This window comes from Nansenia antarctica (genome assembly GCF_963989245.1).
Source record: "Nansenia antarctica genome assembly, chromosome: 2".
Lineage (NCBI taxonomy): Eukaryota > Metazoa > Chordata > Actinopteri > Argentiniformes > Microstomatidae > Nansenia > Nansenia antarctica.
This window is the reverse complement of record NC_137675.1, coordinates 65,228,949-65,242,523: the sequence shown is the minus strand read 5'-3', so window position 1 is coordinate 65,242,523 and position 13,575 is coordinate 65,228,949. Positions and strand designations below refer to the sequence as shown.

Genomic DNA, 13,575 nt, shown 5'->3' with positions numbered 1-13,575 from the left:
TTGTGAGCACGGAAGATGTGAGTCTCACAACGGCTTTGCATTGATGAAACCAGGTAGGATGAACGCATAGTTCGCTGTCCATTCCTCTTTAAATGCCCTGTTTCACCGTCAACTTTCCTCTTTACACCTTTGGAGAGTGACATGATGTTTCTCTTGCTAGGTAGCAGGTTAAATGTTTAGCTAACTTCACCCAGCACGCAAACAACCAATCCAATAATAATGTGACCTTGTCTGGGAGGAGGGGGGAATAATTATCAGAATAAAAGTATGTTAAATAATTATTAGAATACGTTAGGCTGCGCTACATCGTCAGTCCACACATTTATTTATCAAAACTATGGAAAAGGGTGAAACTACGTTGTTGAGAATCACAACACAAACTCGCTAGTCAAGCCAAAATACAGCAGCGAAATGGATTGGACTGCTACCTAGTTAACTAGAACACTACTGTACATTGTTAGCAGGCTCACAAAACAAGCCGTGTTAGTTGACTAGCGATGTGTCATTGATTTTATACAACGCGGTGTTCACATTTGTGTTCACATTTTTCGAAAGAAAAGTCAAAGCATTAGAACGTAGAACGGAAAATCGCATGCGCGCTTTGCGCACGGAAAGCCACCGGCCCCGAAATTCTCCAGATTTGTTTTTTCCGTCAGGAGAATTTTTTTTGCTTTAATCCCTGGGCTCCCCCGCACACCGTGATTTAATTCGCACACTGAGAGACACAACGGAGCTGTGGTCGCGTGGTCTAATTACAGGGCAATATGCGCGGGGCAAAAATAATCTATTGCCTCCCAAATCACCACGAACAGAACGGCGGAGGTACGGGTAAACAGGGCACTTTTTTTTATGTTGCCACCCTCTATTTTTCGGTGAAATTACGTCTTTGTATTGAGCGCCAGTGCGTGTTGCATACGCTACGCGCGCGAAAAAAGAACACTCCGCCACTAATGTGAAAAATCCTGGAGGAAACACTGCACCTTATATAAACACAGACACACACCTATAAACGCACACCTTATATAAACACACATACACACACCTTATGTAAACACACACACACACCTATAAACACACACCTTATATAAATACACACACACCTTATATAAACACACATACACACACCTTATGTAAACACACACACACACCTATAAACACACACCTTATATAAATACACACACACCTTATATAAACACACATACACACACCTTATATAAACACAGATACACACACCGTATATAAAAACACCTTATATAAAAATACACACACACACACCTATACCTTATATAAACAGACACCCGCCAATGGACAGATGTGTGTGTGTGTGTGTGGAGGTGTGCGTGTGTGTGTGTGTGTGTGTGTGTGTGGTCTTACCTGAGCGAGCGGACCTCCGCCACGTTGCTGACGATGCCCTTGTCCAGCAGGGTGGGCAGCAGCACCGCCACGGTCCTCTGGGCCGCCACCCCCGAGGACTCACACATACGGGCACACACCTGGGGAGGGAGGGGAGAGTTAGACACACACACACACACACCTGGGGAGGGAGGGGAGAGTTAGACACACACACACACACCTGGGGAGGGAGGGGAGAGTTAGACACACACACACACACACACCTGGGGAGGGAGGTGAGAGTTAGACACACACACACACACACACACCTGGGGAGGGAGGGGAGAGTTAGACACACACACACACACACAAACACACACACACACACCTGGGGAGGGAGGGGAGAGTTAGACACACACACACACACACACACACAAACACACACACACACAAACACCTGGGGAGGGAGGGGAGAGTTAGACACACACACACACACACACACACACACACTTGGGGAGGGAGGGGAGAGTTAGACACACACACACACACACACACACACACACACACACACACACACCTGGGGAGGGAGAGCATTTACATTTTGGCATATAGCAGACGCCTTATTCCAAAGCGACTGACAATCGATACATTTGACTAAGCAAGTGAATCATCAATTCACCAGTCATAGCAGGAAGAGTAATCTAGCTCAGGCCAGGGGCCATTGGCAGTCATCGTGATGGAGAGCAGCGTTAAGCCCCTTTCACACATACGAGCCTTCCCAGTATATTCCATGCAATTTCCAGGGTCGACGTAAGTCTGAATGGTACAGACCAGGGAAATCCGCTCGGGCAATTACCCTGGTTGAGACCATGTATAATTCCATGCAATTTACAGGGTCGCTGCATGTCTGAATGAAAGCCTGAAGATTGCCTGGTCAGTCTCCTTTCACAGCTGCCTCGGGCAACCAGCAGGGCAGAGAGCATGAGAACTGCCCCAGACTCCGAATATCGCTACTACTAAATAAAATTCCACAACTGGACACTTGGTGAAAAGGCATTTTTTAAAGCCATTTTTAAGTAACTCCCATCATATATATAGTATAGTATGTTTATATCAACGGTAATCAAGTGCTTTCCTTGGCGAGCGCACTTGGTGATGGTAAGCACTCGTAAAACGAGTTGACTCGCTGGAACGAGACAGGCGTGCGAGACCGCCACACACCACACATCTGCCATATCATACCTCCATCCCACATGTATTTATCATCATATTTTTCAATATAAAACAGAGGTATGATATGGCAGATATATACGGTACATGGCAGTCCCACGTGCCCGTCGCGCTCCAGTTCTGCATCGAGTTGAATGCATGTAATGATTCAAGTACGGTAGATTGCGCAACCTAGGAATTGCCGACATGTGTGAAAGGGAGCAACACGGGAATCTACTGCCATTTGGCTCATGTGTGAACGGTGAAAATGCCCAGTTGACTCAGCTTGGGATTCCATCTGAATGGGCTGTCATAACAGTTGTTCCTACCTTGCTGAGTGTTTTGAGGGTGATGTCTGCAGCCTTCCGTACAGACTCCTGAGAACAGAGAAGAGATGTTCAATTTCACAGTTGAACAGACAGACAGAGAGAGACACACACACACACACACACACACACACACACACACACACAACCCCCTGACACAACCACACACACACACCTTGATGTCAGCCAGCACTCTGAACAAGGTCTCCCAGATCTCGGCCAAGTGGTCGATGATGTCATCAGCCTGCCGTCCGCGAATCAGATCGTTCAGAGCCAGGCAGCTGAACAGACATCATCAACCAATCAATCAATCTTTTTGACAGATACAAATACAGACACACGTGTTTGATACTGTTCCAATGAGCCCGTCCTCCGATTTCTACCTATATCATCATCGTCACCACCATATAGAATAATAATAATGATAATAATAATAATAATAACAGCAATGTACCTGGACTCTCGTACTCTCCAGGTGTTGCTGGTCAGGTTGGAGATGACGTCCTGGAGAATCTCCTTCAGGTACTTATCCACCTGGAACACACACACACACACACACACACACACACACACACAGTCAGCCGCTAGGAGTGGGTGGAGGGTGTATGTATGTATATTAGGTGTGTGTGTGTGTGTGTGTGTGTGTGTGTGTATATTAGGTGTCTGTGTGTATGTGTGTGTGTGTGTGTCCTACCAGAGTCTTGTCAGTGACCAGGGCGTACCAGATGCTGGTCATGGTGTGTGTATATGTGTATATTAGGTGTGTGTGTGTATGTGTATATTAGGTGTGTGTGTGTATATTAGGTGTGTGTGTGTATATTAGGTGTGTGTATGTGTATATGTGTATATTAGGTGTGTGTGTGTATATTAGGTGTGTGTATGTGTATATTAGGTGTGTGTGTATATATTAGGTGTGTGTGTGTGTGTCCTACCAGAGTCTTGTCAGTGACCAGGGCGTCCCAGATGCTGGTCATGGCCTGGCGGATGCCCATGTTGGGGTCAAACTGGTACCTGTAGAGACGCGGTACCAGCTGTGGCAGGTAGGGGGCGAGCTGCTCCCCAGCCTTGGTGGCTATGATGTTGAAACCAAACGCTGCCCCCTGTGGAGAGGGAGGGAGGAAGGGAGGAAGCGGGGAGGGTGGAGGAGAGGAGGGAGGAGAGGGGAGGGGGGGTTGGAGGAGGGATGGGGGAGAGAGGAGAGGTGGGAAGGAGGAGAGAGGGAGGGAGGGAGGAGGAGAGAGAAAGGAGTGAGAGAGGAGGGGGAGGTGGAGAGAGGGGGGGGGTGGAGAGAGGAGGGGGAGGTGGAGAGAGGGGGAGGAGAGAAGAGAGTGAGGAGGGGGGGGACGTTAAACATAAGAGATCACTTATACAGTAATGAATATATTTTCAGTGAAACCATGGCCCTGTTTGAACGCTTCCTCCCTTCCTGAAAGCCATCACTGATCTGATGTGAGTGGATGGGTCCAAGCAGGCCAGTGGAGAGGTGGCTGTGACCTGTCCACTCATGTCAGATCAGCTCCTGACTTCAAGGAGGCTAAGAAGGAAGGACAAGTCCAGAGAAGGTTTTCAAATAAGGCCTACACACGCAGACACACACCATGACCACGACTGGTCACGCATGCGCACACCTCTTTCATAGACACACTCAGACACACACACACACACACACCTTTATAGGTAGACCCACACACACACACACACACCTTTATAGGTAGACCCACACACACACACACACCTTTATAGGAAGACACACACACACACACACCTTTATAGGTAGACCCACACACACACACACACACCCACCTTGCGAGAGTTCCACATGGCGTGGTGGTTCGCTAGGTTCATGAACTTGTAGACGAGATCCGGTTGGTTCAGGTCACTAGCCAATGAGCACAGCTCCTTGTAGGTGGACAGGCCTTGCCTGTGGAAGGTCAACGGTCATATTATTGTATGTATTGCTAGCATGCTAGCAACATACTAGACATTTCGGCACCTCGCCACCTTCTCAGACGTCCTGGCCAGTCAGTTTGCCTGGACCGGGGTTAGGACCGATTCCATTTCAATCCACTCAATACAGTTTAATTGAATGTGGAACTGGAATTTCAGTTGACTTCCTGAATTAACTGAATTAAAATGGAAAAGCAGACCAGAGACAGACTCACCCGTCGGGGGCTTTCCCCAGCGCCTCCCCCTGGAACACCTCCGTGTCCTCCGACACCGCGTGCTTCACCCTGGAGGACAACACACAACCGTTTATGTTACTACGGTAACAACTAAAACAACACACAGCCGTTTAGGAACCACTCTGTTGATGTGTGTCGTCAACTAACATTAGTATTCATGTTATGATTGATGGAAAGAAGGGCATTTCTCTACCAAGTCATCAGCTCGACCAGGGTGGACACTAACCCCTTCCTCCCTCCTCCTCCTCCCTCTCCCTCCCTTCTCTCCCTCCCCTCTCCCTCCCTCCCCCTCCTCCCAGTCATCAGCGTCTCCACCAGGGTGGACACCAGCTCCTGCTGGTCTGCCTCCCCGCCCATCTCGTACACCAGACCCAGGCCCTTAGACGCCACGTCCTGACTCAGCTCTGCACACGCCCCGGGACGGAGGAGAGGAAGGGAGGGAGGAGAGGAGGAGAGGAGAAGAGAGAACCATTAGGTGACTAATACAGCATTTCACTCAGGATGGATAGATGATATACTGATAGATGGCTGCCTACATAAATAAAAGGAGGAATGAAGGGTGTGATGAATGGATGGATGGATGGATGGATGGATGCCTACATAAATAAAAGGAGGAATGCAGGGTGTGATGAACAGACAGATGGATGTACTCACCGTCAGGGTCTGAGAGGATGGAGATGAACGCTGTCTGGATCTCCTTCAGGTGAGACTAGAGAGAGAGAGAGAGAGAGAGAGAGAGAGAAAAGGAGGGAAGAGAGAGAAGGTGGAAGAGAGAAAAAGGAGGGAGGAAAGAAAAGGAGGAAGAGAGAGAGAGAGAGAAAGGAGGGAAGAGAGAGAAGTAGGGGAAGAGAGGAAAAGGAGAAAGTCAACAATCAACAAAGAGCTCAACATTTCCATAACTTTCCCGTATTACCCTCTCCCCTTGACCCCAGCCTTGACCTTTGACCCCCATCCTGACCCCCCCCCCCAGGTGTGACCCCAGCTTTGACCTTTGACCCCCAAGTGTGACCCCAGCCGTGACCTATGACCCTCACCATGATCTCCTTGTGCTGGCTGAGCTTCTTGACCAGGGACAGCAGCCAGATGCAGGCGGCCTGGCGGATGTGGGGGTTCTGGCTGGGGATGTAGCGAGCCAGGACCGCGTTCAACACCCAGGGGACCACGTCATTACTCTTCACACCTGGGGGGCACAAACACAGGTAGGACACACAGGTAAGACACAGGTAGGACACACAGGTAGAGAGAGACAAGGACTGCCTGGGCAGCTGTGTGTGTGTGTGTGTGTGGTGTGTGTGTGGTTTTACTGTCTGGGGGGCTGTGTGTGTGTGTGGTGTGTGTGTGTGTGTGTGTGTGTGTGTGTGTGTGGTCTTACTGTCTGGGGGGCTGTGTGTGTGTGTGTGTGTGTGTGTGGTCTTACTGTCTGGGGGGCTGTACTGGTCCTCAGGGCAGGTCCAGGGGTCTCTGGCGGCCCCAGAGCAGGTGCCGATCGCTGCACTGGTGATGGCCTCCCCCACGGTGAACTGGAGTTCTACCTGCTTAGCCTGGGGGGGGGGGAGACAGAAAGAAAGAAAAGAGGAGGAGATAGGTAGGTAGATAGAGAAGGAAATAGGAAGAGAGAGAGAGGGGGAGGGAACAGGAGGAAAGTGCAGAGAGGTAGAAGAGAGACAGAGACAGGGAGGGAGGGAGAAAGATTTTACAACAGCCAAAATATAAAAGAGCACCAATTCTTTCTGCATGTTGTATGAAGTTCTTATGGAGTGTAGTGAAGGTCATATCATATGAAGTCAGAGTGTGAAGCTGTGTTAATCAGTGAGAGCCTGTGAGAGTCGCCCACCTCCACAGAGTCCATGAGTCCCTGGATCAGCTTCTTCTGGTGGGCAAAGTCTCCGTCTCCCACTGGGAGATACCCCAGGGTCTGGATGGCTCGCTCCTTCATCTACACCACCACCACCACAACAACAACAACATTAGCGTGTGTTGTCTATCAGAGTTGGGTTATACCCTCTTATGCCCTCTCTCTCCTTTGCTGTTTGCCCTATCTCTGGAACCTGTGGCCCAGGCCGTTCGCCAGTCAGTCACCCATGATCCTATTACGGTCCAGAACACCAAACATCACATATCTCTGTATGCTGATGATATCCTTCTTTTTATTCAGAATATCCCTCAGTCACTCCCTCACCTTCTAAACATCTTTAATAATTTTAGCCGAATTTCAGGTTACAAAATTAACTGGGGAAAATCAGCTCTATTGCCACTGAATGCCTCAGCTAGACAGTTAGATATCTCACTGAACATCCCAGTGGTCCAGAATATTAAATATCTAGGTATCACTATCTACCCCTCAATTTCAAACACAGTATCAATTAATTATAAGAATGTGCTGAAGGAGGTAGATTCTGATCTACAAAGGTGGAAAACTTCACCCCTCACATTTCATTCACGTATCTCAGTTATTAAAATGAATATTCTTCCACGAATAAACTTTTTTAGTTCCATGCTCTCTCTAGCCCCACCAAGTGGTTATTGGAAGAAACTACACTCTATCTCTTCTCATTTTATATGGAGGGGGAAGAAGCCCAGACTCAAATTCTCAACCCTCCAGAGGCTAAAAAACGAAGGGGGATTGGGGCTACCAAACTTCGAATGGTATTATTGGTCCTTTGTGCTGCGTCCTCTCTCCACATGGTTTGATCCGGCTGCTCGTGTTTCTTGGCGCCCCTTAGAGGAAAACATTGTCCATCCTCATAGGTTACAAGATGTAATATACTGTAACATTTCTATTAAACAGTCCAAATTGAAATTCGGCTCCATCATCACTGAATTAATCTCAGTTTGGCGATGCGCAGAAAAGCTCTGCAAAATCTCAACCAAATGGTACCTCCATTCGCCTATATTTAAAAATTCAATTCTCCAGTTGGGAGGCCGTCCAATCTCATTTCCCCAGTGGAGTGACAAGGGAGTTCACACATTCTCAGATTTATTTGGGGCTGAGGGTCTCCGCTCATTCCAAGACATTCAGAGAAACTTTAATTTACCGGGTACGTCCTTTTTTTTCTACCTTCAATTACGTACAGCTATGCGCACATACGGGGTACCCTGGAATAGCTCATTAGACATACATCCATTTCACATAGCATTCACCAGACCCAGGGGTCAGGTCTCAGCTCTTTACTCCATCCTGGTTAAGGCTTCTTTAAAACCATTACACATTGACAGAGTGTGGAAAGATACTTTATCACACAATAACTTAAATTGGCAATTAATTTGGCAAAACATATCCCTTTCCTCCAGAAATCCCAACCACCAGGTTATCCATTTCAATTTTACTCATAGGACATACTTCACTCCATATCTGCTACATAAAATAAAGACCATACCTTCACCTAACTGTACTCTTTGCACCCGAAATACAGTTGGCACCTTTTTTCATATGGTATGGGAATGCCCGGGAGTGGCTGATTTCTGGAGGACAGTTTGTGATGCATTGTCCCTGATCCTGTCCAAACACATTCCACACTCACCATTAGTCCTATTGCTAAATGACAGTTCAAACCTGGATCTAAACATCAAACAAAGACGCATCTGGCTGGCCGGCCTTACAGCAGCCAAAAGGCTTATAGCTTGCAGGTGGAAGTCACCCCATTTCTTGACTACGCAGAGATGGATATTAGACTTCATTGACATAGCCAGCATGGAACACTGGATAGCCAACAGGCATCATGCAATTTCGGACAATGTCTCATGCTGGGACCAAACTATAACCATCCTCAAGACACTATTATAGGCTAATCGATTTGCTCCTTCCATAGGGTCCTGTAGGGGGGGGGGGGGGGGGGCGGGGGGCTGTGATTGGGTGGGGGGTGGTGGGCGGGGGGCTGTGATAGGGGGGGGTGGGTGGCGGGGGGGTTGTGATTGGGCGGGTGGGTGGGAGGTATCTGGCGGGAGGGACATTTGTGGGAGGAGGGGTAGGTGGGGAATTATTGGGGTAAAGGGAGATTGGGAAGGGAAGGGGAGGGGGGGGGGGGTTGAAAGGTTTATGCGCATTTTGTATTTGTACTGGTAAACCGTATTTGTGTTATTCTATTTTCTCCTTTGTTTATTTGTACGTTACCACTCCCCTTGTTTTACTCCCTGAAATAATAATAAAAAATTGATCACAAAAAAAAAAAGAGTTGGGTTATACTCCATTTCAATTCAGTCGATTCAAAAAATGATCTTAAGTTAAACATTTTCCTCATTGAAAAGCATGCTGTAAACATTTCAAGGCAAATGAAACTATATAATTAGTAATTAATGACAGAGTAACTATTTTGATCGGCAATGACATTGTTGTAAAAAAAAGAAAGAAAAGAAAGCGAAAGCGTTGTTATGTTCCTCAGCTAATTCTGCGTTTTAGCAGTGTTTTCTGTAGTATTGTGACATGAATAAAGGACAGAGACAGTTATTGATGATGAATGAAATCCAGCGACACACTGTTCAAACATCCTGGGGGGGGGGGGGGGGGCGAGCCCTGATGACAATATTAGTTTAGTTTATTACTTTATAGTTTTGTGGACAGTCCCTGTTAATTACCAGCAGTAAAGCAGTAAATGGAGCTTTTAGCCTACAACTTCCAACTGTAACTGAAATTTAAAAAGTGGTAACCATGGTTACCTTGGTGGTCTCCTTGCCGGAGGGGATGCGGGCCAGCAGGTTGTCCACCATGTTGAGTTTGGTCAGCAGGCCGGAGGCGTCGCCCTCGCTGGGGATCAGCAGGGGGCCGTTACGGCCGATCTCCCCCAGCGCCGTGCAGGACGCCACGGCTAGCACAGGAGACGCGCTGTCCAGGAAGGAGCCTACACACACACACACACACACACACACACACAGGGACGCATACACACACACGGACACACACACACACACACACACACACACACAGGGACGCATACACACACACGGGCACACACACACACGTAGACAGGCACACACACACGGACGGACGGACACACACACACACACACACACACACACAGGCACGCACACAGACACACACAGGCACACACACAGAGACATGTTTAGTGGATGATACTAAAGTAGACAAAACAATTTAAGAGCTCCTGAAAAAATTAAGCTAATAATGTAAGCTAATAACCTCCCTACCAATGGTTTTGGTTGCCATGGCGATGAGTTCCTCGTCCTCCTTGGACGTGGCGTTCATGCGCTGCTCCCGGTTGTGGGCGGAGTCTCCGGAGGTGGCGGCCTTCCTCTGGCTCATGTACCTGCCCACCATGTAGCCCAGAGCCAAGATGGCGCCGTGCTGGCTCTCAGGGCTCTGCGGGTTTCCAAGAGGCAACACAGATTAACATTCAGCTCAGTGAAACTGAGACAACTTCAATGATAATGATCTATCCATTACAAACAAGGCAAAATCAAAGAGTAAAAGTTTAAGGGCGCGAATGTGCTAAAAACGCTGTTATGAGGCGAACATGTAACAGTATTGTGTAGAAAAACAACTGTATAAACGTTTAGTTGAGACCACAGAGATTAGGTTAGGCTCAATTCAATTTCCATTCATGAAGTTAACTGAATTTATGATTAGACCAGAATTCAGAATCAGAATTATTTTATTTGGCCAAGTATATTTGCACGTACAGGAAATGTACTTGGTCAGGTTGGGGCATAGGACATAACCAACAACAATATATCAGCAAAAAATAAAACAGAATTGTGAAGTGGGTATGGGGCATGTAGACTACAAATTAGAATGAATGTAAAATAATATAATATCAATATAAATGCAAAATAATATAATATTACAGTAATATATCCCCTCAGGGAAGGAGACCATTTTCAAAATGACAGTTGGAATAGGATTCTAGTTAGATTCCTATTCCAACTGTCATTTTGAAAATGTACTTCCTGAATTGAAATGGACCTGACCCCCCCTGTTAGGGGACAGGACATACGTGAGTGTGTGTGAGGGGACAGGACATACGTGTGTGTGTGTGAGGGGACAGGACATACGTGTGTGTGTGTGTGTGTGTGTGAGGGACAGGACATACGTGAGTGTGTGTGAGGGGACAGGACATACGTGAGTGTGTGTGTGTGAGGGGACAGGACACACGTGAGTGTGTGTGTGTGAGGGGGGACAGGACATACGTGTGTGTGTGTGTGAGGGGACAGGACATACGTGTGTGTGTGTGTGAGGGGGGACAGGACATACGTGTGTGTGTGTGTGTGAGGGGGGACAGGACATACGTGTGTGTGTGTGAGGGGACAGGACATACGTGTGTGTGTGTGTGAGGGGGGACAGGACATACGTGAGTGTCTTTAGTGATCTTGATCAGGTTCTGCACGGCCGTCTTTAGCTCGTTCCCTGACATGGTGGACACCACCGTGGCGTAGAGCTGGGCCGCCAGCTCCCGCATGTCCTCCTTGTTCGTGTTCATCACACTCTGAGGAGGGGACGACACATCCGTTAGCGTGGGTTAGCATAGCATGGGTTAGCGTCAACATTGATATCAGCATTAGCATGGATTAGCATAGCATGAGATAGCGTGAACGTTGATCAGTATTAGAATGGATTAGCATAGCATGAGATAGCATGAGCGTTGATTAGCATGAGCTCTTAGTGTAGAATGGATTGGCATCAGCATGGATTATCATGGATCGTGTTGTATTATTCAATAGAGGTGGAGGTAGGCGAGTGGGACACACAGCGACACACAGAGAGAGAGACTTACTTTGATCCAGTCGATTCTGTCGATGAATTTGGGGGCCAGTTTGTGAGGGCAGACAGACACCACCTCCAGGAGACAGTACATCACCGGGATTCCTACAGACAGAAAAGAAAAGACAACATGCATGAAGTGCATGAACACATTGAGTTTCCTTTGGAATTAGATGAGGTCTCTGCAGGTCCTGCACGTTCAGTTGGTAGAGTACATGCTAAGGTTGTGGGTTCGATTCCCGCTGGGACCATACATACAAATCATGTATGGACTCGCTGTACTGTAAGTGGCTTTGGATAATATTTAAAAAGACATGTACATCTCAATGTGACTTCTCTGGTTAAATAAAGGAAAAATAAACAGAAATGACATATACTGTATATTATGGGTGCGTTCGTAAATTCGCTCTGAGAGTGCCGGAGTGTGCACACTGGGTTCAACGTCATAGAGCGACCAAGTAATTTGATTGGACAAGAGCCATTCCATGAGTGCTGATCAGATTTTCCAGAGCGTATTTACGAACGCAGCCTATATTATCATATCGTCACCTTCTTAAGTTTTTGCGAAAAACAGAATAAACTGAACCAAATCTAGAATATGTATATTATAATTTACATTCCTAAAAAGCGATGTAAGCTAGTATTTTAAGAAGGTGACGATATATATATATATCATTTTTCTATGATCTGAGACAGTGTGCGCTCTGGCACTCTCAGAGCGAATTTACGAACGCACACCTATATTATCATATATATATATATAATCTTTCTATGATCCGTGAGTGGTTACCTCCGATGGCGGAGAGCAGCTGCTGCAGCAGGTCTATGTACACCTGGACAGGGTTGGTGTCGCCGCCCTTCAGGCCGGGGGAGGTCATGGGCTCGGAGGACAGCAGTGCGTGGACGTAGCGGCCAATGGCGGGGGCGTCGTCCTGCATGTCCACCAGGCTCTTGGAGAGGGGCGTGGCCCCGGCACTGTAGGCCAGGCACATACGCAGGTACAGCACGATCTGGGGGGGGCGGGACAGGGGGGGAAGTGAGGTCATCATCTCTCTCTACTCCTTTCTTTTTCTCTCTTTCTCTCCCCCCTCCCCTCAGTAAGTGAGGTCATATGAAACTGACGAAGAAGAAGCAGACGCATGAAACTTTTCTGAGTTTGAGTTTTTGTTGACTAAAACCTAGACCTAAGACTAAGAAGGATAACAATGACTAAATGTGACTAAAACTCATGTGCATTTTCGTCTAAAGACTAAGACTAAATGTAAAATAGTCTGCCAAAATTAACACTGCCCCAAGTGTGTGTTGTGTGTGTTTACCTCGCCAAAGGCAGACGGGTTGAAGGGGAGAGTGGACGTCCCGATGATGTACTTGGCCGGCGTCTTCATCCTCTGAGCGGCCTGGAGAAGAGGTCAGGTCAGAAGGAACAAGGTCAGAGACATGTATTTGACAAATTAAGAAGAGGCGTGGGTGTAGAGGGTTGGTGGTTGTAGGGGGTGTGTGGTTGTTGGTTTGGGATGCAATCTCACCTTCTCCTGGATGTAGGCGACCATCTCAGGGAAGGAGGGCATGGGTTTGGAGCCCTCCTTCTCAGGGCTCTTAGCGGGCAGCGCCCTCAGCACCCGCTGGGCCTCTCCGCTCACCTCCTCTCTCCTACACACACACACACACACATCATCCCTACTGAATAACCTCTCTCCTACACACACAGACACATTTACTGTCCACCGTCACTAGTAAACATAAATACATTAAATACATTTAATTATCAACCGCCTATTGGACACTTGAACGAAATGTTCAACAAATTTAAAAA

General features: G+C 47.6%; 1 protein-coding gene across 1 annotated transcript in view; it reads right to left on the bottom strand.

Annotated features, from left to right (window-relative positions):
- LOC308150454 (proteasome adapter and scaffold protein ECM29-like) overlaps positions 1-13,575 on the bottom strand; it is a gene marked incomplete at both ends in the record, with an annotated part of 35,946 nt that overhangs the window by 7,301 nt on the left and 15,070 nt on the right. Inside the window, 19 exons of the mRNA XM_080523281.1 lie at positions 1,375-1,493; positions 2,871-2,918; positions 3,043-3,148; positions 3,322-3,401; positions 3,800-3,967; positions 4,671-4,788; positions 5,030-5,098; positions 5,340-5,454; positions 5,705-5,759; positions 6,085-6,230; positions 6,468-6,591; positions 6,885-6,986; positions 9,704-9,885; positions 10,193-10,364; positions 11,353-11,487; positions 11,776-11,867; positions 12,553-12,772; positions 13,079-13,159; positions 13,289-13,412. Coding sequence (XP_080379407.1) covers positions 1,375-1,493; positions 2,871-2,918; positions 3,043-3,148; positions 3,322-3,401; positions 3,800-3,967; positions 4,671-4,788; positions 5,030-5,098; positions 5,340-5,454; positions 5,705-5,759; positions 6,085-6,230; positions 6,468-6,591; positions 6,885-6,986; positions 9,704-9,885; positions 10,193-10,364; positions 11,353-11,487; positions 11,776-11,867; positions 12,553-12,772; positions 13,079-13,159; positions 13,289-13,412 — 2,256 coding nt within the window. The remainder of the gene's footprint in view (positions 1-1,374; positions 1,494-2,870; positions 2,919-3,042; positions 3,149-3,321; positions 3,402-3,799; positions 3,968-4,670; positions 4,789-5,029; positions 5,099-5,339; positions 5,455-5,704; positions 5,760-6,084; positions 6,231-6,467; positions 6,592-6,884; positions 6,987-9,703; positions 9,886-10,192; positions 10,365-11,352; positions 11,488-11,775; positions 11,868-12,552; positions 12,773-13,078; positions 13,160-13,288; positions 13,413-13,575) is intronic.